This window comes from Thermobia domestica, chromosome 13 (genome assembly GCF_964235325.1).
Source record: "Thermobia domestica chromosome 13, izTheDome1.hap1.1, whole genome shotgun sequence".
NCBI lineage: Eukaryota > Metazoa > Arthropoda > Insecta > Zygentoma > Lepismatidae > Thermobia > Thermobia domestica.
The window spans coordinates 212702014-212726794 of record NC_137466.1 but is presented as its reverse complement, the minus strand read 5'-3'; the positions used below and the strand labels follow the sequence as shown (position 1 = coordinate 212726794).

Below are 24781 nucleotides of genomic sequence, written 5' to 3'. Positions count from 1 at the left end.
AGTATGAGACTTATCTCTCGCGACCTGGCAACGATGAGAAAACAAGACAGAAACCAACGTTTCTCTACACCCCGAACCTTTCCTCTGATCTTCATGCTTCGAATCTCTTCAAAAGTAAAAAAGTGAGTAGGGACTAGATTTTTTCTTTTCTAATAAAATATTTTTGTTACTGTTTTTGTATTCCTGTGATGTAAGTATACGATGAATGAGTTTCCCCATTAAATATGGCTATACAATTCTTATGATAAGCTTTGTGTTGGACAATCATCGTGTGCGTGGGTTTTCTCGGAGTTCTCCCGTTTCCTTCCACTTTCTTCATTCCACCATTTCATTCCTTTCTCATAATCACTGTCTCATTTAGCCTAGCCGGCATAAATATGGGATGTAAAACTTAAAGATTTCATTTCATTTCATTTTCAATTCTTGTGAAAATGTTATCAATTGTCCCATACGGCCCTCGACGCCAGTAAGTTCTCTGTAGCTGACCCACATCATGTTCCAACTTGCACAGGTCTGTTCTAATTAGTCCCTGAGCAATATTATTAAATACAAGAGTTGCATTTAGAACTCAAAATAGAATTAAATTTCATCAAATCTTGCAAAACATCATAAAGAACTCTCAAAAAAACAAAATAATGGGTAGATATCTTTTTTTAAAAAAATAGTAGTTTATAAAAAAATGAACAAGTACTTTAGAGCCCTCTCCATTGATCTAATGGCTAGAGCGCGCGCCTTAGGTACACAAGGTCCCGGGTTCGATTCGAAGAGGGAGAGCCTTGAAATTGGAATGCAATATTGTGGTTCGGATCCCAAATTAAATTGTAGGTCTACATCTCGTATAGCCTCGTTGCTGAAAGGGATGCCTAATTTCCAAATCCAACTAAAGTCTGTTCCAGGCAACCTGGTAGGAAACTCTCCTACCTCCCACCACTTGCCATTGCAGAAGGGGAAAGCTAGTCGTTGACCTTCACAGGGAGGGAAGCTTTTCTAATAAACAGAATCGTGTAAACTCTAATTCGTACGTCAATTCGGTAGCACCTAATGTTGAGAAAGCACTGCTGTTCCTTGTAGCCATCAACCCCGAGTAACAAACAATTATTGTTTTTAATTTTTGTTTGCATATTTTGCATATTATTTACGTACTGTTTATCCTACTGTAAAACATTTTATTGTCTTAACAAATATCGAAAACATTAAAATTAATAACACTCAATCTGCCCAATTTTGTATGAATGTGGAAGTTGATCCCTAACACGAATACAAGAACTGGAACTGAGGGGTTTCGAAAATAAAATATTGATAAAAATATTTGTAGCAAAAGAGGCATACATTCAGGTAAATTAAAACGCTATACAAGCTTTTATTTCACAACAAGTACATGTCACCGTGTATTAAAGAGACATTAAAGTTAATATGTATAAGATCAGCATGACACGTTGCTTGTATGGAAAATACGCACCAAGTCACCAAGTCCTATTCAAAAAGCTGAGGCGAAGGAAACTATTAGCTGGGAGAAAGAGAAGGCTTGCGGACAATGTAAAGCAGGATCTTTGAAGGATGGTTAATGACAAAGATGGTACATTGACATTTTGGAGGTTAAAATCTAATGGAAAAATTTGTTTCTGCTACGATGAGCCTTTGAGATCTTTAAGCCAAAGCGTTCGTTATTTTTGTATAATCGAACGAACTCGTATTTATCGTTACTCTTTCTTCCTTACACAATAATCAACTCTTGTCACAACATTACACTATCCTGCACGTCTGGGGTCGCGGTGACTCAGTGGTAGAGCTTTCACCTATGGTGCATGGGGTCCCTGGTTCGATCCTAGCTCGCGCCAAGTAAATTTTGTGGTTGACAAACACCGTGTGCGTGGGTTTCCTCGGGGATCCCCTGTTCCCTCCCACTTTCTTCATTCCACCATTTCATTCATTTTCATAATCACTATTTCCTTTAGCCTAGTCGGCATATATTCATCTATATTGGAGCGTGGTGAGGGGAAAAACTTCTTTTTCCTATCAGGTTGCGTGGAACAGATTATAGTGTTGCCAACAAGACAATTTTGATATTTTCTCGTCTTGTAAAAAAATAGTCTCGTCTCGAAAATTATATCTTTTTATGTTGGAAGAAGTCTGTATCCGCTCGTCTCTATAGATCTACACGAAAATTCAATCTTGTCTCGTCTCATGGATGACGCTAAATCCAACCAAACCACGTGCTCTAGAGCGGCGTTTCTCAAATTGAGGGTCGGGACCACTACAGGTGTTGCGATAGGAATACATGGAGGTAGCAAAGGGAGGTAGAAAGGGTAAATGTAATTAAAAGCTAGTTGTGGAAAAGCGATAGTTTTTTAAAGGATAGTTTGATTTTTAAAATTGTATAGACATATTTTTATTTACATACTTGTCAAATACAGTAAAGACTACTAAAGAAAATTAAATAAAAATTTGTTAAAAAAAATTGGAATAAAAGAGAAAGGAAACTGATGAAAAACTGCATAATGGAATAAAAAGCAATTGTAAACAATGGGCAATAACAACCAAAAACTTATTACAAACGGGAATTATTTATGGGATTCGAGGGTGTGATGAAAGTGGGTCATTTTGTGAATTCGGTTAAGAAAGTTTACTCCAGAATAATGTTTTCTTCTTTTTTTCTTCTTCTTTTTATTTCTTTGGGGCTGCGGTGGCTAAGTGTAGAGCGGTCACGGTTTATGGGGTCCTTGGTTAGATCCCAGCTCGCGCCAAGTGAGTTTTGTGGTGGACAAACACCGTATGCGTGAGTTTCCTCGGGGTTGTCCCGTTTCCTCCCACTTCATTCCACCATTTCTCATCATCACTGTCTCCTTTACCCTAGCCGACATAAACGTTGGACGTAAAACTCAAAGATTTGATTTGATTTCATTTCACTTCTTTATTTCTTACCTTTTTTTTATGGTCTATGGACGAGCACAACTAGAACAATTATTTTACCATTTTGGTTCCTATAACAATGACAAAATCTGCGAATTAGAAATAATACATTTTCCCGATTTTTAAGTTTTTGTTTTTCGGTTTTTGAAGAAGATAAATTTAAAGCCATTGCTTTGGAAGAATTCGTTAATCGCAGCCATGAAAGTTAATGATTAAACACCAATCAGTCTTCTATTTATAGTTGGCATTCGGAAAGGCTGATCTGGCATAGATGTGCATTTCTTTTGTTTAATCTCCAATGGAGGCACATGTAGATTTCGTAAGTAACTAATCTTAGTGTTAAAGTAATAAACACAAAACAAATAAAAATACAGTATACTTAAGATAGGTCGTAATTAGAAATAAGCTAGCTGTGCATGTTTAGTTACTGGTAAGATTCTGAAATCTAAATCCGTGAAAAACTTCTTTCAAATTTCCTCCGTTTTAAAAATGTCAAGAACACAACACGCAAATAAAACTTATAAAATACACAATTTCATTAAGAAACACAAGGTTCCAAATTTCAGGAAAAGACAAGAAAGGAATGAGAAGAAAGCCTTTTTGGCCAAGAAAAGTATATCGCAGTATCAATAAAAAAAAAAATCAATTCTTTTAGAACTTAGTATGTTCTTGATTAAAAAAAAAAAAAAAAAAAGACTAATGAACATTTATGCACATAAAGAATTCGAAATAAAATACTTTTCCACTTGGAAATTATTACATTTGAAAATCTTTACCTGTTTGAAGCGAAGGCGGTAACCAGGAAAAATCAAAAACAAAAAAAACAAAAAAACAAAAAAAAAAAAAACAACAACAACTTGGAAGAAGGTATTTTTCCCACTCCAAAGAAGATAAACATTCATAGTGAAATTCATTTGACATTGCCTTATTTATATAACTTTAGCCAATCGAATCTTGAGAATTTCATGGTTGGGGTTCTAACTCCAAATGTCTCCTCTCCATCTTACTAAATCAGATATTAAACTTTAAACTTCGTTTACACATTGCCATTTTAAATGAACTCGAAAAACAGAGCCATAAATAAGGGTCTACTATAAATTCTCCTACAGCCATCTGATTATTTTTGATATTGACCAGCTGGTATTGTTCCATTTCTATTGATATTGAGGTGAGTTTGTTAGTGTCATCCCATTGATATCTAATCTCTGTTATAAAGAATAAAAATGTCCTTTTAAACTATTTCTGTAAATACATCAATAAGAATCTGATTGTTATTTGTTTAGAATGTAACGTTCCTTTTGAGATTGAGGCTATGTAAAATGTGAAAAGGACTGCGGTGGCTCAGTGGTAGAGCGTTCACCTCTGCTGCTTGGGGTTCCGGGTTCGATACCAGCCCCTGTCAAGTGATCTTCGTGGTGGCCAAACAACGTGTGCGTGGGTTTCATCGGGGTTCGCCCGTTTCCTCCCCCTTTCTTCATTCCACCGTTTCATTCATTACTCATCATCAATGTCTCCTTTAGCCTAACCGGTATAACCATGGGACGTAAAACTCAAAGATTTCATTTCATATTTTTTAAATGCGGAATTCATTTTTTTCATAGAAAATAAATCCCAAGATGTGCATTTAATGAATACAAGTACCCGAGTTGCAGTATTTTTCTTCTTTCGCAAAATTTTCGCGAAACAAAAAGAAATAATTCGAAACTATGTGGCGCTATAGGCAACAGAAGGCTTTGAAAAGTTTATTGAGTTATATGTGGTCAGCGCATCGGATTTGCCGTCTCTACTTGTTCTGAGTAGCTGCACCTGCCTCACGCTACTGGGCCAATATCAAACATTGTTTGTTCTTATCGAGATAATTATACATCTTTTAAAATTTAATGAACATGGGGGGGGGGGGTTAAAGATTTAGATAATTTCCTTTTACAATCTGAAATATCTCGTTTAGAACATTTTTAGCTACTACAAAATTGTTTTCAAATTAACAGGAAACAGACTTTAATTCTCTTTCTAAGAGGTCCCTATTCGAACCTTTGTATCAGAGATGAAACAAGCTTTTCTCGCCAGTTCATCCTCTCCTGGTATAGGGATTTGTATAATAGTGTGAATTTAGTTCTGTGTCACGTCTTTCAGGATGTCAAACATTTAATCTATTTCTAGGTCTTTGTAGCTATAAGTATCCTTTGGGTTTTACGTCCCACGTTTATGCGGGTTAGGTTAAAGGAGGCTATAAGAGTCCTGTTACAATGCCCTTCATAGGAGAATATTAAGCAGAACCAAAAGAAAGAACAGTGAAAAGAATGGATAACACCTCTATTTAAGGTAAAATTTTGACATTCGAATCTGAGAAGAAGGAAAGAAAAAATAAAGAAAATGGCTGGAAGTGACTGCCATGTTTAAGAATCGAACCCATAGACTCCTATCTCAAGGTGACAGGTAATACAATTCAGGAATACGCAGTGCTTAAATTATCAATTGAATATACTAACAATTCTACACACAAAAATTTCCAAAAAATGTAATAAATATTAATGATATTTGTACATGATCTACTTCAATAAGCATAAAAATAAAATAAATAATAAAACTTTATTCACACCACTTTTCAACAGCAACTCACGTATTATCTGTACGATTCCCGGCACATCCTCATGGAAACAATTTTATAGACAAAAATCGTACTGTTTCTTATCTCTTTAAATTATTATTAATTGTGTCAATGAAAAACAAATGTTAGAAAACCATGATAAACTGGATGTCATTCATTTTTTATTTCGAATTAAAGGACCTTATTCTTTGAAATATAAATTCCATTGAGCAAACATAAGTGCTAATTTTTATTTTTACATTATTTACAAATTAGTTCCATGGTAATAGTACATTAACGAGATCGTAATGTAACATTGCTGTCTGTATGTAGAGAATAATAATTACACTGTCCAATCAAATGAAGAGGCGGGAATGACTAAGTACACGTGCTTTCGCCGGCAACCAATAGCATTACACGAGAGCTTTTTCAAGCTTCCCGGCTACAGCAAGAGTGACGAGCGGTAGCGTGCGAGAACTAACGGGCTTGGTTACTATCCGTGTTTCTGCTGTTTTTATCTTTTGCAGTTCTCTTTGGACTATCTGTTTATTCCCCCCCAAAAGGTGTTCATATTTTGTTTCTTCATAGTATAGTGCTTGAATTTGTGAACTTTAAAGAACAAATAATGAGTAAGTTATACGTAGGTAATTTACCAGCAGACGTAAACGAAGGCACGTTAAGGCAACTTTTCCAAGACAACAGCTTAACCTGTACCACGATCCTCGTAAAACGTGGTGGATATGCCTTCGTTGATTGCCCGGATCAATCAGCAGCAGACAGAGCCATTGACAAACTAAATGGTAAGTATATTAGTAATACTCAGAATACAATATGCTATTATCAGTACGTATCAACAAGGATTTACCTTTATTTTTGTCATGTCAAATAGTTTCTGAGCGTGTGCATTACCCTACCTTCACAATCCAATATGGCTGCCTGTCCCTGACTTGAAGGTCACGAATATTGCAGTGAAATAATTCGTAGTAAACATTGTCATGATCTGTATGTTGCATCATGATGCATATATATAAAGAACATTTTAATTTCCGGTACAGCATGTCTTGTGGCATTATATATATTATTGTTAAATATCAGTGCACAAAAATGTGCATACAATTATTTATAACCGGCTCGTAGATGGAGACAAATGCCGGCTCATAATGCCGGTTATGTTAATATTCGTGTTAATGAGTATATTTCGGTAATTGATTGCTATGTGCATTATAATTTGCACCTTGTTGATTAAAGAGCACGCAGAATTACGTTCCATTCATTGGAAATTGTGTTAAGAAATGTAGACGTGTGTGTGTATGCATGCCAGCCCTATTACGGTCATGCTTTGGGTAATATGGGCGTCGACCAAGACCGGTTGGCAGTGTGTATTTCATTAATACTTCAGTTTGAAATTGTCTCTGCGTTTTATATTTTATTTCTCGAACGTTGTCAATTATGTTGTGTCTTCCATAATTTATTTTTGTTCAATATGTGTTACTTAAAAGATAGGTGTAATTGGATGTTTATATACTTAGTGCACGGATTGTAATTATGTGTACATCTAATTAGTCGAAAATTATTAATTATGGAATGAGGAATAATACAGTGTAGTGACCTAGTTTACAATCACTTCTGACAAATAGGAATTTCTGTTCTGAAAGTATGTTTACATCAGTAGGCCTTCCCTCTGAAATTGCGTGCATTAAAATCAGTACTACTTTACGTAATTAATGATGACCGTAATTGAATAGAATCATGCTCCTAATGTGTGACTTTTCGTGGCTGGTGATATTGGAGTTAACAGCAATATTGATGGAACCAAAATTCATTGAGAGGTTTTGACCTTGCACTTACGTAGAAGTCAAGTCCCAAATGTTGCCAATCAGTCTGTGACGTTTATAACTGTGTAAAAATCAGGGCTAGAAACAGGATATATAAGGCTGAAATTTGGTGAGTGCGCATGCGCAAGTTCCTAGTCATTTTCGTAAAGTGTGTGGGTGGTGATATGCTCATTTACATGCTTTCGTAGGTTGGATTACATTTGCTAGATTCTCTATAATTCGCAGGTGTAGATGTTTTGGCTTTGTACACACGAATATTCAGTATGGGGATATGGCTAGTTACTTCGATATTTGTTAATTAGTTAAATTATTATTGGCTATTATTCATATTAGAAATTATAGTCTGCTTGTAAAGTCAGTGAATCACTATAATAAGTTAGTTTGTGCACAATTGTTAAATGTATTTTATTAATGTGCTGTGTACGCTGTATTTTGCGTATTGTAGGCCTGTTTTCTTGCATTCATTTTCTTTAGTGTTCTTGCCTTCTAAGTTTCTGTAGATTCGGCTTTATTCATTGTCTTCGAACCAAATAATCCACTTTCCATTTATACTCACTCTTTCTTTCTTTCTTTTCTTTTTTTTTTTCACTTAAATTATGGTGGTGCATGGAGTTAAGTGCAAGGATGCTATTTGCTCCGCTTCATAGTGAAGCTTTTCGGTATATTTGTTCTGCAGGTACGGAAACGGGATCCCCCCCTTTTTTTTGGGGGGGGGGGCATGTGTCGTGTTTTATTACTTTGTCTCGAACGTTGGGATTGCTTTCTTGAAAGTGGTCCATTCTCCATTACTACACGATTAGGCTGCCTGTCATGTAAAGAAATCGTTCTGATTTTTAATAGGGCCTAATTGGGTAGCCTACGTATTGTTATTCTGTTCCTTGTACTGATATTTGTTTTTGGTTATAGTTCCTAGCACTTGAACTGCAGTTCTGTGGGTAGTGCTTCCTTAATTTCCAGTGCCACTACATACAATAATAGATTCTTTTCTAGTATTTCGTTCCTTGTTATTTTTCATATAATAATTGGTTAATGTTCTTTAAGTACTATTTTTTTCTTTCTTTCAATTTTGGTCATTTTTATCTGCTTTTGGTTAAAGCGTGTTTTACAGGTGGAAATGAATGTGTTTGGGTGTTTTGTAAAGATTGAGTTTATGGATTACCTGTTCAGCTTCATGGTCTATGCAGTTGTTATTAGTTTTGAATATTGGATATGGGTTATGCTTAGCAGAAGGGGTCCAGAAATACGTAAAAAATACAAAATTTATAGGAGAAATGGGTGATGCAAGTACTTACACCTAATATAACGTAACCAAAGCTAACCTAATATTAGAAGAAATAAGCGAAACTTTTTTTTGGAAAATTATGCTGGCCCCCTACACCAACATAATCTTAAACTAACCTAATTCGGACAGAAATTACGGAAATTGTAACTTTTTTTTTCAACATTAGGTGGGACTAATTTGAGAGGATATCCATACGCTGGTGAGTCATGCGAATACATGTATGGCGTTCTTTTGATTGGTTCTCCCTGTTTTTCTTTGGTGCAATTTTGATTCTGATCTTGTCACTCTTTTAATGTTGCCCCTACATAAGTTTTCAGCAAGGTTCTGGAACACAGGTCGCCCTCCAAGTCCACGATCTAGAGACCAGTGTAGGTAAATTCCGACGAAGTAAACTATTTCAAGCTACAGTATTAACTAACCAAATTACCTCCTGCATAAAAAGATTTCTTCCAATAATTACAATATAAAATAACAGTGGGGCAGAGGCCCCCACACCCCAAACGTATTTTAAGAATATATGTTATTAGAAGAAATCCTTCAATGCAGGTGGCATTTTGGTTAATAATTTCGAATATTTTATTTTATCTAATTCACCCAACTTGTTCTAACAAAGCAAAACTAACGAGGAGCATCAATGACATCAGACAATGCAAAACAATATACCCATTGCGGACAAGTGAATTTCAAAGAACACCACATTTTATGCCACAAAGAAACTATAAAATGTACGCAGAACACGCGAGGTGTAAAGTAATATATTGCCGTATCTAAATACTTTGACAGATTCACACAATATAATCACATACCACGTCTACTGCCAATGAATAATTCAACACCGACTCAGAATACAAAACCGAAACTGAAGAAATTTTGAATAAAATAAAAAAGCAAAGTAACATAAAATTTATGCACGTAAAATCAAAGAAATAACAAAAAAAACTTCATTTATCTAAGATTATAATTAATTAAAACATATCTTAATGTATAAAACAATAAACCAACACGTGACTAGTGTGGTTAAATAAACAAACATGCTAATGGACTGTTGACAGATTGAAGTTCCGTGTTTTTAGTTTCGGTAATAGTATATTTCAACGATTAAAAAGTCCAAGAACTGGAAGAAAAACAGAAAGGAATAAGGAACCAAAACAAGGTACGTAAAGTATAGTCCATTAGTTTTATAAAGGGGCACCTGTGTTCTAGAACCTTTCCTGTTAGTGCAACAATTTATTTATTTATTTATTTATTTATTTTTTTTTTTGTTTTAACGAAGAAAGGATGTCTTTAAGAAAAATAAAATACAGAAGCTATTTTAGTGCATTGAACCTCCAACTGTATTATGTATGTTATCCAGTGACAATCCACGGATGCTGTGAACTAACAAGTGTAATACGTAAGTTACAGAAATAATATAAACAAGAAAAAGTTAAATATAAAAGCTAAAATACGTGAATGGGATTCGTAATTTTATTTTTCGTACAATTTGTAATTGTTTAATTTACTATAGGAAGCTCGTTAGCCTACAGTTTTCATTACTGTGAAAATGAGTTACCGTTAAAATAACTAATAGGAAAGTTTTCATTTTGACAAATATTTTTCGTGAATGCGAACAGTTCTGATTGGATCTTCAGTTTTTCATAATGTGCTAGGGTAATTTATATTGAACCGCAATTTCTTTCAGATATTTTTTTTTTTTTTAAACTAAGTCCAATGTTTTGATAGCCAAATTTACGATCTTCAATTTGATGTGTACTTGTCCCTGTACAAATGACCTTATACCAATAAATTAACTGGACTAGGCTCCAGTAGTACTGTTATCTTTTAATGCAGTAAAATTGTGTTTATTTCTACACCGTTACACGTGTCATATGATGAGTATAGTTAATTTGAAAATATGAATATTGGTACGATTACTACGTAGTGTGAAAAATCAGTATGAAGTGTTGCTTTGGACATATGCGTCGCATAAAACTCAGAGCGGAATATGTATATTTATACATACACATTATTATATTTGCGGTGTGTATTTTCCTAATTTTTGTCGTTTAATTTAAGAAATTTTATTAATTATGAACTACGATTACTCGTCTGTGATTGTCATTGCTTCTCACCTATTGGTAAATCATGAATAAAATGTTACGATAAAAGGTAAATAGTCGATGTGAATATTTGTAGTTCTTGTAGTACTGGAAGATATATTCAGGTCAAATCGTCTCAAGAATATATATATATTTTAATAATACAAGTTGTTGTTTACGTGCTTGAATTCAGTATGGTTGCGTTAAAGTGCATTCCTCAATAGTATTAAATCTTCTAGTATCTAGATGAATTATTCTGAGTGGGTTACCAGGGTGTCTATCGGTCACGAAAAGTCCCGAAATCAGAAAACGGTCATGAAAGTCAAGAAAAAGTCACAAAATTTAGCTTTTGGGTCACGATTTTTTTAAAAACTGTACAAATGTAAGTACAGGTTGAAAAGTTTTGTTCTATAAAACGTCAAAATTCAATACCAAAAATGTCTATCGTCGGCTTTAGACGCTACTAAATCGCAAGCAAAGTACATTGCTATCGCATGGATGAAAATTCGGTCCAATTCGCATTGCAAATATTAGGAAATTTTATGATTTGGTAAGGAAAAGGTCACGAAATTTCATTTTGGAATTTTAGTAGACACTCTGATTACGCATTGACAACACAACTTTGTAGTTTATAGGGCACCGTGTAGGTGCAGTACTTTTCATTCAAAGGTTATTGGATAAAGAATTCCTTTGAGGACTCCATCTCCAAACATTATTGCATAACTGTGCGTACAGGGAAATGTTGCTCTGTACACTATATAAAACTTGCAGTTTTTGAGGCTGAGAAATTCGTATGAGTGACAATGATGCCATTATATTATTATTATGTAACAAAGATAAATTGACATATGTTTACAAAGTTACAATATCAGTAATAAAAGAATTGACGAATATAAATTCAGGTACTGATTTGTTTCCTTCGTAAATAAACAGTAAACAAATTATTCTTAGCTGTTTTCTGGCAAAATAGTTCAAGATTCCTTACCAAGAGTTGATTGTTAACGAAGATGTGTTTTCCTTTCTTAATCAAAATATTACAAGTAGACAGTCTGACAGACTAGTTCAGAGCGGCAATCTGTAGTCTAAGGAAGTAGTAACGAACAACAATGATGATTTTTTGTAATAAAAAAATGTCTAGTTATAAATTTGCATTGGCAGCCATCGTATTTTTTGAGTAATCGTGAACCTGATATTACATAGAGTATATATATATAAACCACCTGAAAACTCTCCGCGCTGGTCTAGAGGTTTGCGCGTGCGCCTTGATACCCATGATTCCGGGTTCAGTTCCCGCTGGGAGAGGGCAAAAGAGATTACACTATACTTTCATTATTCATCCGTCTCCTTTAGCCTAAAGAGCATAACCGTGGGACGTTAAACTAAAATTTCATTCGTTCTTAAACTGTTTGAAGAGCAGTCTTGTCAAACTAAAAATATACTCAATTTGTTCCTCCAAATCATTATACGTTATTTAAAAAAATATTTTAATGTCGGATTTTCGGTTAGAGCCATATGCACTGTCAAGACTTAAATGTAGCTATTTAGTGGAGATAGAGTATGTGAAAATTAAATGTTTACATATCAAAAGACTATACATAACCATAAGTATTCAATTTCCATCCCCAATGAAGTCCTTTCCTTACAGAGCTGCCCGCGAAAATGCAGCGTTTAATATGAAACAAAAATGAATACCTTTTTAAACTTTGAAATTAATGTTTAGCGCAGGTAAGTGCTGTGCTTTGCGCTTAGGTGTCTTTTAGCGCAACTAGGACAATAGACATCATTCTGTTGGTCTAGGTGAACCTTACGTGCTGTGCTAAATGGAATACTGTATATAGTAAAAGTTAATTGGTAATGAACACTGCCTAAAGGTTGTAGGAATGACGGTGACTATCATTAATTGTCGAAAAATTTTCTTGGACACTAGGGCCTTGCTCCTTGAAATCTGTGCCTCATTTAGTCTGCGACAAATGGAAATAATGTAAGGTAATTTATATGTTTAATGTAGATATAAGGTGCGAACTTTTCTTCTGACGATGATTATGCATGTGTTTCGTTCGATAAATTACAACGTGGAACATTCATCTTCATACTCTCTTGTAACTTCTAAACCAAGGGAAAAAAGAAAGCTTAAATTTTTACCTAGACAACTCCGAAAGACAAAATTACCGGCACTCACTCATAATGCTGAAAACAGATTAAGAATGATTTGTTTTAAAACTTGGTATTTAGAGCTCCTTCGTGGCTAAGCGGTTAGCATACGCGCCTTTGGCGCGGGAGACCCGGGTTCGATTCCCGGCGGGAGCTCAAGTGGTTCGGAGTGCACGTTAATCAGTAGGTCCACGTCTCATATAGCCTCGCTGCTGAACGGGACGTTAAACTCAAAATCAACTTAAAACTTCATATATATAAAAGCCTAACAAACGTACCAGTCTGCCGATAAATTAGCGGCCAGTTGGCAACCCTGTTTGTACCATGTAAATATCGGCATAGGGACATTGTTTGTCATACTATGATACCACTAGATTAACAAACATTGAAGCTAAATCTTTGTTTTACGTCCTACGATTATGTAGTGTTCACTAAAGGAGACTTCGATGATGAGAACGAATGAAATGATGGAAGGAAACGGAAAAACCTACACACAAATTTAACAGTGTTGTCAGCCCAGCATGAGGTTGTGTTCTTATGCATTCCGTCAGGTTAATATGCGTTTCAAATCTACATGTTAAACGAAAACTTAAAATGTTTTATCTATTATTTAGGGCAGCAAACTAAAGGCGCTATAGCATCACAAGCATCCAGATTTTGGTGGCGTCTCTACAGCAGTAATAACGCAAATTAAATAGACGGGGCAATGCATATCCAAATACTATATTGTCTAATACTGTGATCATGATATGACGGATTTCGAATGAATACGGAGTTACAAGGGATTGGAGATTTAATTTTTTTCAACAGCTTTTATTTCGGAAAACTGTTTAAATAAGTACCTTATCCAGTTGCATGGATGTTTTCAATAGATATGAAGATCATAGTACCGTTTACGGCAATATGATACCTCAAACCGTTCTGAAGGTATGGTAGAAACGGATGGCATTTATTATCTTCCCAAAGCCATCGACGGCTTCACAGCCGGTGCTGTGGCTTACAATAAGCAGTTGTAAACGACCTCGTTTATGCATACAACCACCATCGGTGATGCGCCTGCTCTGACTTAGATGCCATTCGTGCCTTATAGTGTGCACGTAGTACAAGTTGGTTCGTGTTTTATGCACTGTGGTTTTTATTCCATTCATACACCGTTTCTACTTATTACAATTACAAATAATGAACCGTGATCAGTACCAAATGAGCCAGTCAGTATCAAGCGATTTGAAAAAGAAAAATAATACCCGTAGAAACTCTTAGTTTCCAACACTGCTTAAAATTATGTAATTCCGAGAACTTACCTTAATTACGCATACCAAAAAGTATTGTTGTAATGTTATAGGAGCAAAGTAAATAAAAGATTGTTTTAAGAAGTTTCCACCGATACGATATTTTAAGCAATATTTCGATTTTACCATTTTTTAACTGTCTCCTCAATGGTTTGAGATACCAAATTGCTGTAAATGACATTGTGATCTTTTATATGTATTGGAAACTATTGTACGTAATTCGATGGGATGCTTATCTAAAACACTTTTTCGAAATAAAGTCCTTTGAAAGAAATCAAATTTTCGATTCCTTGTAACTTTGATTCTGCTTGTTCGAAATACGTCATGTATTCACATTATGTTATAATTTGGGTATGCATTACCCCGTCCGTCTCATTTGTATTATTACTATTGTAGAACCATCCAAAATGATTGTTGTTTTTCAGTGTTTGTGACGTTCTTAGTTTGCAACACTACAGAACAAGTACGGCATTGTCTATTTTTGTTTTCCATATAATTTGAGATACATATAATAACCTGACGCAATACCATTTGAAAAAAAAAAATACAAGTTCATGGATTGGCAACACCGTTAACCTATGCCGACAGAGTATGCCGAACAATATCCCGTGTCGATATTTGCGTGTTACAAAATTTCATTTTTTTTTTTTTTTTTGTCCATTCAAAAATTACAGGTAAATGGTCCACCCTGTATATTTGCAAGTTACCAGAAGCGCAGTAATTTATTTGGAGACCTACTTATTGGCAATGGAAATATCTTAATTATTTCGTTTTACTCAGTGATGTTATACAGTAGAAGTACTAGAAAATTGCACAGAGAATCTTACTGCTACTAAAGAGGATCTTATATTAAAGTTTTTAAATATATTTGAAAAATGTGAAAGACGGCAGAGCACCTTTAAGATGGGCCACTCACATTTTTCAGAAATATTTCAAAGTTCTAAAAATATTGTAATATTTTCTTCATAATTTTCTTAAGTAAATAATTACAGTTAATTTTACTCCATTGCCAAGAAGCATGTCTTGAAATTAGTTATTGCTTTGATAACATGCAAGTATTAATTTTATAGCGGAAGTATTTCAGAGTTACGTAAAAATTTCAATGTGATTGTGATACTTCCAGAAATATTTGATAAACTGGATAGAAAGATATTGGGTAATTAGTACTGTAGTACGTTGAATGTCTGGTATGAGTGGCAAGAATGTATTTGAGATATCGACATGATCATAAGCTGAGGTATCTTTTAAATAGAAAGTTGTTCATGTCTTAAGATTTCAGTCCTAATATCAGTGAAGAGTAGTTTGAGCACCGTACAAGCGACAGGTGTTGCTGTCATTGTTGAGCTGCCATCTGTTCCGTGCTGCTAGTGTTTTTCATGTTTTCTGCCTCAAAAGGATATAATTTAATGCTATAGATACAAAGTTTCAAAAGGTTGGTCTTTGAACCATCATTATGGTTTTCAGAATAGTTATACAAAGAATTGTGTTGTTGTTTTTCTTGTTTGCTTTGCATCATCCTTAGGCTTCAGGGTGTCTGTTGAGATGGCACTTTGGAAGATTTTTTTTTCTTTTTTAACCCAATAGGGCATTTCCGGTGTGTGACATACAGTTCTGTAGTCTGGATTCTTGGTGCAAGAGACATCTTTATCTCCGTTCGTTGCATGTCGTGGTTTATAAAGCTCAAGCAATATTATCGTGTGATATCACGTAAATTGCTGAAAATACATATTGTAGAATACTCCCTAAAATGGATGTCTAGTAGTTACAGGTGAATACCCTACATATTTAGTGTGTAACTGCATGGCCCTAGTATTGATTTTGATACCTTGTATCTAGCGAGATAATTTGAAATAATAGAATGACTCCTTTTATTTATTTATTGAACAAATTCCCAACTACATTACTTGGCCATTTTAAACGAGAAAAAAAAATGAGAGTGCAAAAGTAATATTTTGCAGAAACTAGCTTAATTGCTCTGTCAGACATCAGGTAGCTCGAAAAAATGTCCACATTAGATATTAGATGATTATAATAGTTCGGTATTCTGTAAAAAAGACCTCTGTATAATTACCAACCTTGAGCGGGTGAGATGGAATACATGGTTATTCCGGGTTATGCGGGAAGGGACACATAAGGATAGTTTCTGAAGTAGTGTTTCCGATCTTAAGTTTCCATTAACCCACTTAAGATTTCCATTTTTTGAGGTAAATTTTAGACTTTCACTCAAAAACAGCTACTGCTTCCCTACTATCTATCGTAGAATCATGATTTATATCTTGTTTTCTTCAGGATAGAGTATCCTTTCCAACGGTGACACGCGCTTGTCCGTATTGTACGCCAGAGACGTGAGAATTGGGAATTTTTCCAAATTTTTGCGCCCCTCTGGCCCGGGCCTGGGTTCACCAGGGTGTCTATCGGTCACGAAAGTCATGAAAAAGTCACGGAATCAGAAAACGGTCATGAAAGTAAATAAAATTTTAGCTTTTGGGTTACGATTTTTTTTTTTTTTAAATCTACAAATATAAGCACAGACTGGAAAATTTTGTTCTATCAAATGTCAAAATTCACCACCAGAAATGTCTTTATGATAGGCTTTAGACGCTACTGAATCGCAAGCAAAGTATTCTATCGCATGCATGAAAATTCGGCCTAATTTGCACCCGAATTCGCTCTTCAGAATGTTAGGAAATTTTATGGTTTAATAAAGAAAAGGTCACAAAAAAGTCACGAAATTTCATTTTGGAATTTTAGTAGACACCCTGTGAAGTAGGGATCTAGAAAATAAAATTACTTAAAGGTGCAACCAATCCGTTTATAAAGTTTCGATCTGGTGTCTTGAAGGCGTGAAAGATTTTCGAAATTTGCTTTAAGAGAAAATGTGTGTCACGCCCCTCCGCCCCCACTTTTGCGGCCAGGTTGACTATCCGGCTCCAAAATGTATCTGGGGTGTTCTTTGGTCCATTCTTGACTTGACCAATAACAAAGGCTTAAATACTTGTTATAGAACCTAAATAAGCGGTTAAAGACAATACTACTCATGATATCTACAGTTATAAATCATAAAAGGGTTAACTATCTCTGAGGAAATTTCAGATACTGCAGGACTGTGTACAGTGTAACCGAACTCAAACTATCAGTTAACTCAATATGATGTGCTCATTCCGTAGAAAATACGAAAACTCGATTTAGTGACCGTTCAAAAATTTTTGTGGCCCTCTGATCCAAAAAACTAAGTATTGGCCAAGATCGCAGTCTTTTGATCCATTTTCGTAAAATCATTCCTAAAATTCTTGTTAGCACATGAACATAAAAACAACAAAAAACCAGCATAAACCAATATCTAAAATGCCAAAATATATTTTTACATATTTTGGAGGAGTTTCAAACGTTAACTTAATCCTGGTTTCAACGTGGAGAATTAATGAAGTCATTTAATATTACAGCGTAGCAGATTATCTTTGCAATAATGTGTATTAAATAGTGTAACATATTTCTTTTTCTAAGTGTATTTGAAACAAGAAAGAGGACTGTTTGAACCCTCCAAATTCCAAATGTATCTTGGTTTCAAATGGAGTAAATAAATACAATACAATATTATTGAGTAATTTATTTCAGAAGATTTGTATTGAACACCATGTGAGGTAGTATAATTAAATAAAACAGCAGGAAGAACCTGATTCACATTTTGTGGCGTGGGCATCACATTGAAGGTATTTCTTTATCTTGTTTTGTAGAAAAAAAATAAGTTTGAATAGTGAAGGTCGAAGGCCGTCGACCTGAAGACTGCTTAAAATGAAAGAAATAGTATCGAAATGAACGTAGCTGCAGTCTCATTTATCGATGGAGGAGAGAGCCCCACCCTCAGGAAGATTAGTGCTGTTGAGCCACTGGAGGAGTGATATCGACTTGTACATCCTGTTTCTCCCTCCGAGTTCACTCCCCCTCCCCTACATTTTACTGATTGTGGCACATGGATTATTCTTTTTGTTCTTTTTAAGTATACTATGGTTCAGGAAATGGTATCCGTGTTCACTAGAATATGGCATTGGTGTACGGTGCGACGGTTGCCAGTATAAAATGTTGCAAAGTTAGTTGCTAGTACCTAGTGCTACTAAATATGTAGGCTATAAATATAAATATTTTTCCTTAATATGAATTTGAATTCCTTGAATCCTAGTTAGTTAAAGTCTTTAACTCACTTTTAATTAAGGTTTTTAATTAAAAGTGATATTAATATTTCAGGTAGAGCTGAAATTTATTTAATGTAAATGTAAGGTGTGCATTGTTATCTACCGGATTGTGATTGAAGACTGGGATTCTGTAAGAAAATCGAACCAAAATGTTAGCATTGTACATTTTTAATCTTGAGAGTGCTATATAGAGCGTATTTGGTTATATAGAGTATTTTTAATTTGTTGTTGGATGTCAATAGTGTTATTAGCGAATTATGTATTTTATATGATTAATTGGTCGTCAATGCAGTTATTCGGTTTTATTTTCGCGGTGGCTCAGTGGTGGAGCGTTCACCTTTGGTGCTTGGGGTCCTTGGTTCGATCCCAGCTCACACGAAGTAAGCTTAGTGGTAGACAAGCACCGTGTGTGTGGATTTTCTCGGAGTTCTCCCGTTTCCTCCCGCTTTCTTCATTCCTTCGTTTCTTATCACAGTCTCATTTAGCCTACGTAGGACGTAAGATTTCATTTCATTTTTTGAATTTTTATTTTTGTGTATGGAATATGAGTGAGTGCAAGATAATGTTTTTTTTTTTTTTTTCGTCAGTAGGTTACGAAAGAGTTTTTTGGAAGGACATTCAGTTACTCTCTTAAGTTTTTGAATATTGAAGGCAAATGATTTTCTTCCTTAAAAACTGTTTTTCGAAGTAATGTTCATCTGTAGGCTGGTAATGGCTCAGTAGTCAGTGTCTCTGTTTTCAAACTCCGGTATCGGCTGCGTAGTTGTTACTCAGGTCTCTTGTAGGCAAGGTTGTGTGGTGGGAACTGGCTACCGCGAGAGTTGAGATACATGATGGGTAGTGCTTGTTCCCGATAACTGAACCGGGATCCGGGTGTGGGGTTCTCTTGTATTTTCTTACGGGATTACTATAGCGTAAACTTTGACAGGGTGTCTATTGGTCACGAAAGTCAAGAAATTTAGCTTTTGGGTCACGATTTTTTTTTTTTTTTTTATCTGTACAAATATAAGTGCAGACTGGAAAATTTTGTTGTATGAAACGTCAAAATCCACCACCAAGAATGTCTATAGTCGGCTTTAGACGCTACCAAATCGCAACCAAAGTGTGCTTTTATCGCATGTATGAAAATTTAGCCAAATTCGCACTTGAGAATGTTAGGAAATTTTATGTTTTGGTAAAGAAAAGGTCATGAAAAAGTCACGAAATTTCATTTTGAAATTTTAGTAGACACCCTGTTCGAGTATCGAAGTAACATCTGTTGTACAATCACCAGCAAAAGGAGCATAACTCCTACTTCTTGTACTAATGACTTAGCAAGAAATGAACCAGTAGTTTTCTTTTATGTAGAGATATAACACTTGGTAAGTTAAAAAAAAAAAAATGTCCCTTTATTCTGAAACAATTGCGCATGGGAGCTTATATTTTCTTTTGAGTTTAACGTCCCAGGTTTAGGCACCGGAGCTAACGGGACTGTGATAATTATGATGGATGATAATAAATTGATGAAAGTGTGGGGAAACGTGAGACTCTGAGAAATCGCACACATGCGGTGTTTGTCCACCCACCAATAAGTGACTGCGATTTGTTTTTTAATGCTAGAACATGAAGAAAATTATTTTAAATAGATCCCATTTTATATATTTTATTTGTCTCCTGATTTTGTCACTTCGATGGAGATCTTGTGGTCTCAGGTAGCGTGCCATGATTCAATGATTGTGGGTGTGATGTTTTGATTCATTTGGTGTTAGATCGATATTGATATTCTCTCGAAAGGATCGAAGTTTGCGACTGGAATATACCATATTGGAATCTCGAATGATTTAACAAGTTTTTTCCTGTAACAGTAGTTTTATGGATCTTATAAACATTTGGTAGTTCATTTAGTATTTTAAAGAGTGCCTTCAGACTATAGACATTATTTATGCGAGACAGGTTTTAGTTAGAGCAAGATTAGATAATCTACATCTTAAAGCTCAATACGTATTACTATTTTTACTGATGGTTTGTAGGTTTCAACGTGGGCGTTTATAACAAAAGTCCGGTGACTATACCATAACGCTCCTGCCTAACATGAGTCATTTTTGACCCATTAAAATTATGATTGCTTAAAAAAAAATACTGTAATTATTACATTTCTAGGTATTTAAAGCTTTTTAAAAGTTTTCGAAAAATATGTACATTTACAAAATTGTGATAACTAAAAGGTTAGTGGGTCAAAATTGACCTGTCTGCATCGGGATAATGTTAAATTCCAGAGTGTGTTAACTTTCGATTTATGGTGATAGCATTTCGCAAGTTGCCATTATTTTTTTTTTTTTTCTTTTTAAAGGAAATTTAATCTTGATATGGTGTCTGAATGTATACCTGCTCGAAAATAAAGTATGCATTTGTTTTGTGCTACTCGTTCCTTTTGTTTGATGTGAAGGAGCGTATACTATAATATTGCAGACGTTGCTTATATACTATAGGTCAGAGTCAGGTTTGTTTTTGTCTTATCTTTGATACCAGGACATTTTGCGTTCTTTAAAGCACTTTTCGTAAAGCTGACAATCGGTTACATTTGGAAATTGTAGGAACTTAGGTCATTAGCAGATTTCTTCATTGTCAGGTGTTCATTCGAGGAAATAGAGGTAAAAAATCGTTTCGATATAAGCAAAAAAGCACAAGGGATTGGTGGCGTCCTCTTGTAATTCAGCTCTGAAGGAGGAGAATGTGTGGTGGGAAATGACATTTTATATGACAGTTGCTTTTGCATGATTGTCTGTGTGCCCGACAACTTCACCAACCCTAGTCCATGTTAATAGTGTATCACGTTCTGCATAACCTCGGGTGTTGCATAAGAAAACAGCGTTTCTACTTGTCAGGAAAATTCAGGGAAAATGGTGCAGGTCAGAGAAATTCAGGAAAAAAAAAAAGACGAAATCAGGGAATGCCAGGGAAATTTTATAAAATATATTTTTTCTAACATTCGTTTATACCAATTTCAGCTTAGCCAACTATTATAATACTATTTGGTAAGGTAAGTGGAATGTATGTATTGAGCAGTTGATAACTATTTGTTTCTAAAGAATAAATATTTTCATATATAAATATTCACCCTTTACTCCTTATTTATATGTCAACGTCGTCCGACACATGTCATGAAAATCAGGAAATTTCCTGCCAAAGACCAGGAGAAGTCAGGGAAATAGATTTGTCCAGATGAGTAGGAACCCTGGAGAAGAAAAACAAAGAAATTATTATTAGGGAAACTTGCGTTTAATACGTTACCGTACATCATTCCACGATGAGTTACTACTAATCTACAAGAAAAAGAGTATTTGGATATTTTCCCGACTTTTATTGTGTTTCCGAGAGGTAACTCATTCCACAGTTCATTATTTTGTTTCATTTTGTTTTTATTTAAATACATGTTTCTGGATTCATAAGAAAAATTTAAGAACCGTTGGTAAGTTTTCTTCCCCTAAATCGAGAGTTGGGCATGTTGGGAAGTCTTCGCTTTCGGTTTTTTGAAGATCGTACATTATGTTTTTGGATGAAAAGATCCAATATATTTCAATCAAGAATTTTCTTCAGTTCTTATATCTGGAGAACTACATATCGAGTCTTGAGAGTTCAAATGCTATATGTCCTATTTTCCTCAATATCGACTTGGTCAGCTATTTCGATACTTTGATACTTCTATGTCAGTGCGCAAGTATCAAATGTCCACAGTAAATAGCTCCTTACTAATACACAGTGAACAGTTGTCGCAAAACTCACTCTCCGCTTTGCTAGGGCATACTTATTGCTTCGAAACTGTCTCCTGAAAAATTGAGAAAACTGGACATATGGCATCCGTGCTCTGAAGACTTGATATAATGTATCCAAATCCAAAGTATCAGTTAACTCAGTATAATGTACTTATTCAGTTGAAAATAAGAAAACACGATTTAGGGGCCGTTCACATTTTTGGTGGCCTCTCATCCAAAAACTATGTATTCACCAAGATCGCAATCTTTTGATCCATTTTTAGTTTTCCTAAAATTCTTGTTTGGTTATGTGACGGCCACATTATGTGCAAATGGTCATAGTACTTACTCAAAAGGCCTTGTCCTCAGCAGCGTCCTTGATTACAGTTAACAAGAATGGTGTAGTATCAGGACATCGATGTTGTAAGAACACGCCTCTCGTTCCAAGTGCAAGGCAAATTGGTCGGTACCTATTTCTATTCTGTTTGGAGTTATTTCTCTCGTGGTCCTTTACTTTTGTTATGATTCTTTGAACGTAAACGCGTAAAAGTTAACGCATTTTGTACTTTATGTACAGTCCTGTTCAACCAGTTACCTCCTCTTGAAAATCAGCTTTGTACTCTTATTTATAAGCGGAAGTAGATAAGACAAATGTTGATGTGTGTTGGTTAAGATTTTTATTACTTCAAGCCGAATTACTAAGTTCTTTCTATTGACGCATGTTACAATAGGCTTTATATATATATATATATGTATATAGTTAGATATATATATATATATATATAGTTAGATAGATGTAATAAATTGTCTTCTTTGCATCCAATGCAATAGGGATCCCATAAGCTTTTGTCTATCCCGCCTGTTTTTGAGCGAACTTCTATATTTTAACAAAATATAATGTAGGCAATGTATAAAGACATTAGAAACCTTACTACATAACGTATGTTCTAATCAATTCAAAACTCGTAGCTCCACATTGGGTTCCAAGTTTGAATTTCAAGTAGTAACCATGACAGAAGTTTTGATTAACCTTCCCGAGAATTAATTCACTTTCCTCTACCAGTTTGATCTGGCTGCGGGCCAGCTACTATTTCGCCTCTGAATTCGTAAGCTGCCAATTTTTGACTAGTAAAAAGATAATATCGTATATTTGTAGTTCGTTTGGGATTCAAATATAAGTTAATTTCTTAAGGGCGCTATAATTCTCGTATTGGCAAACTTTTAATTGCTTTATAATCTGGTGGTATCTTTGAATTTTCAAGGTAAATGTTTATATGCACATACATTTCTGTGTCCATTGGTTAAGTATTAAATGTGGCTGGTTGCAGAGGAAGGATTGTATTATTATTATTTTGTAAATTCTATGTACCCTAGGTTAAATATTTTGTACCTTCTCGCAGTGCTCATTTGGATATTAATGATGGCTCTTGGTGTTCTGATATTTTGAAGTCCATTAAATGAGTTTAATGTGTGTCAGGAGGACCGCTTATAAGGCAGGGCATCAAATATTCTAAAAAATCTCTTCTTTTATGTTTTCTTTATTTAGTCATTGATTTTTTCAAGATTTGAAATTTACGTCAGCTCGTACGCCATAAGTTAAAATTAATCTTTAAATTAAAACTTGTAACTCTCATTACTTTTTTAAATTATTATTTTTAACGTAAGTAGCGTAGAAGCAGATGTTAACTATTAGCAGTCAGCATTACAGAGATCATTTCCTTTTGTAATAAGGATAAAATTATATTTAAAAACTAGATTTAGCGACTTTGTGTGCACTTTTTGGTGGCGAGAATAACCTTTAGTTTATTGATAGTACGGATATCTAGCAAATTTTGAATTGTTACTTGCCTATTTTCATCAGCAGTGGGGGTGCATACAATCTACTAGTTCGCGAATTCATCAGCTTCAGCATTAAGAGGCGGCTGATGGGTTTCTCACTGTGGCGTTTAGTTTTGAGTTCTTAGATTAATCTTTCACTTTCTACACAAGTGCTTCAAATTAAATGATTTATTTATTTATTTTTTTTTGTACAATGTGTGACATTGGAAAGTAAGAAATGATTCGGTAGTCTCATAAAGTTCATCACCTCAGAAACGAAAGGTTGAATTGGATCCTATTCAAGGGTTTATCCAGAATTTTGTAATTGTGGAATTTTTAAGTGTGTATTGTTCGCAGGATACGTGTAGTTAACATTCCCCCGTTGAAAGGAAGTTTTCCATTATTTGATTAGGAGAGGGTTTGTGGACGAATTACTGTCCCATCTTGTGCTCTGCCAATCCTTCGAGATTGTTGGTTTGTATTAAATTTCTGTCTTCACGCTGTCTAAAATATGTTTCTCTCTTTCGTTCGTCATTAATTTGATCTTGCACACATGCGACTGTGAGAATCAGAAATCTGATTACCGGTAAACAACGCGATTACCAGCAATTACCGGTCTGTAGTGGTAAATGTTGGAAATTGAATTTCTGCTGCCGGTTGTAACTGGTCATCAAAAAGTCCTAACAGCAAATTCTCTTCTACTAAAATAATAGCTGCATTGTGTAAGTTCGACGATTTTCTTTGCTCCTTCATTTCGAACAATCACAAGCCAGAGATTTTGACTACCGGTAATCACCGATGAAAGCTGGTAATGGCGGTTATCACATTTTCGACTCTTACAATAACATATCTCATAAGAAATCTACAGTACTGATCCGAATTTGGCATGCAGGTAATCATTGACGTATTT

The 24781-nt window shown here is 34.9% G+C and overlaps 1 protein-coding gene across 3 annotated transcripts in view; it reads left to right on the top strand.

The window, feature by feature from the left end:
- Positions 1 to 5936: 5936 nt before the first annotated feature.
- Positions 5937 to 24781, top strand: part of Imp (IGF-II mRNA-binding protein) — a 327619-nt gene continuing 308774 nt past the window's right edge. For 2 of the 3 annotated variants that reach the window (XM_081737327.1, XM_081737324.1), the window contains exon 1: positions 5937 to 6297. In XM_081737327.1, coding sequence (XP_081593453.1) covers positions 6123 to 6297 — 175 coding nt within the window. In that variant the 5' untranslated portion in view covers positions 5937 to 6122. The remainder of the gene's footprint in view (positions 6298 to 24781) is intronic. The other variant, XM_081737325.1, reaches the window with a different exon arrangement.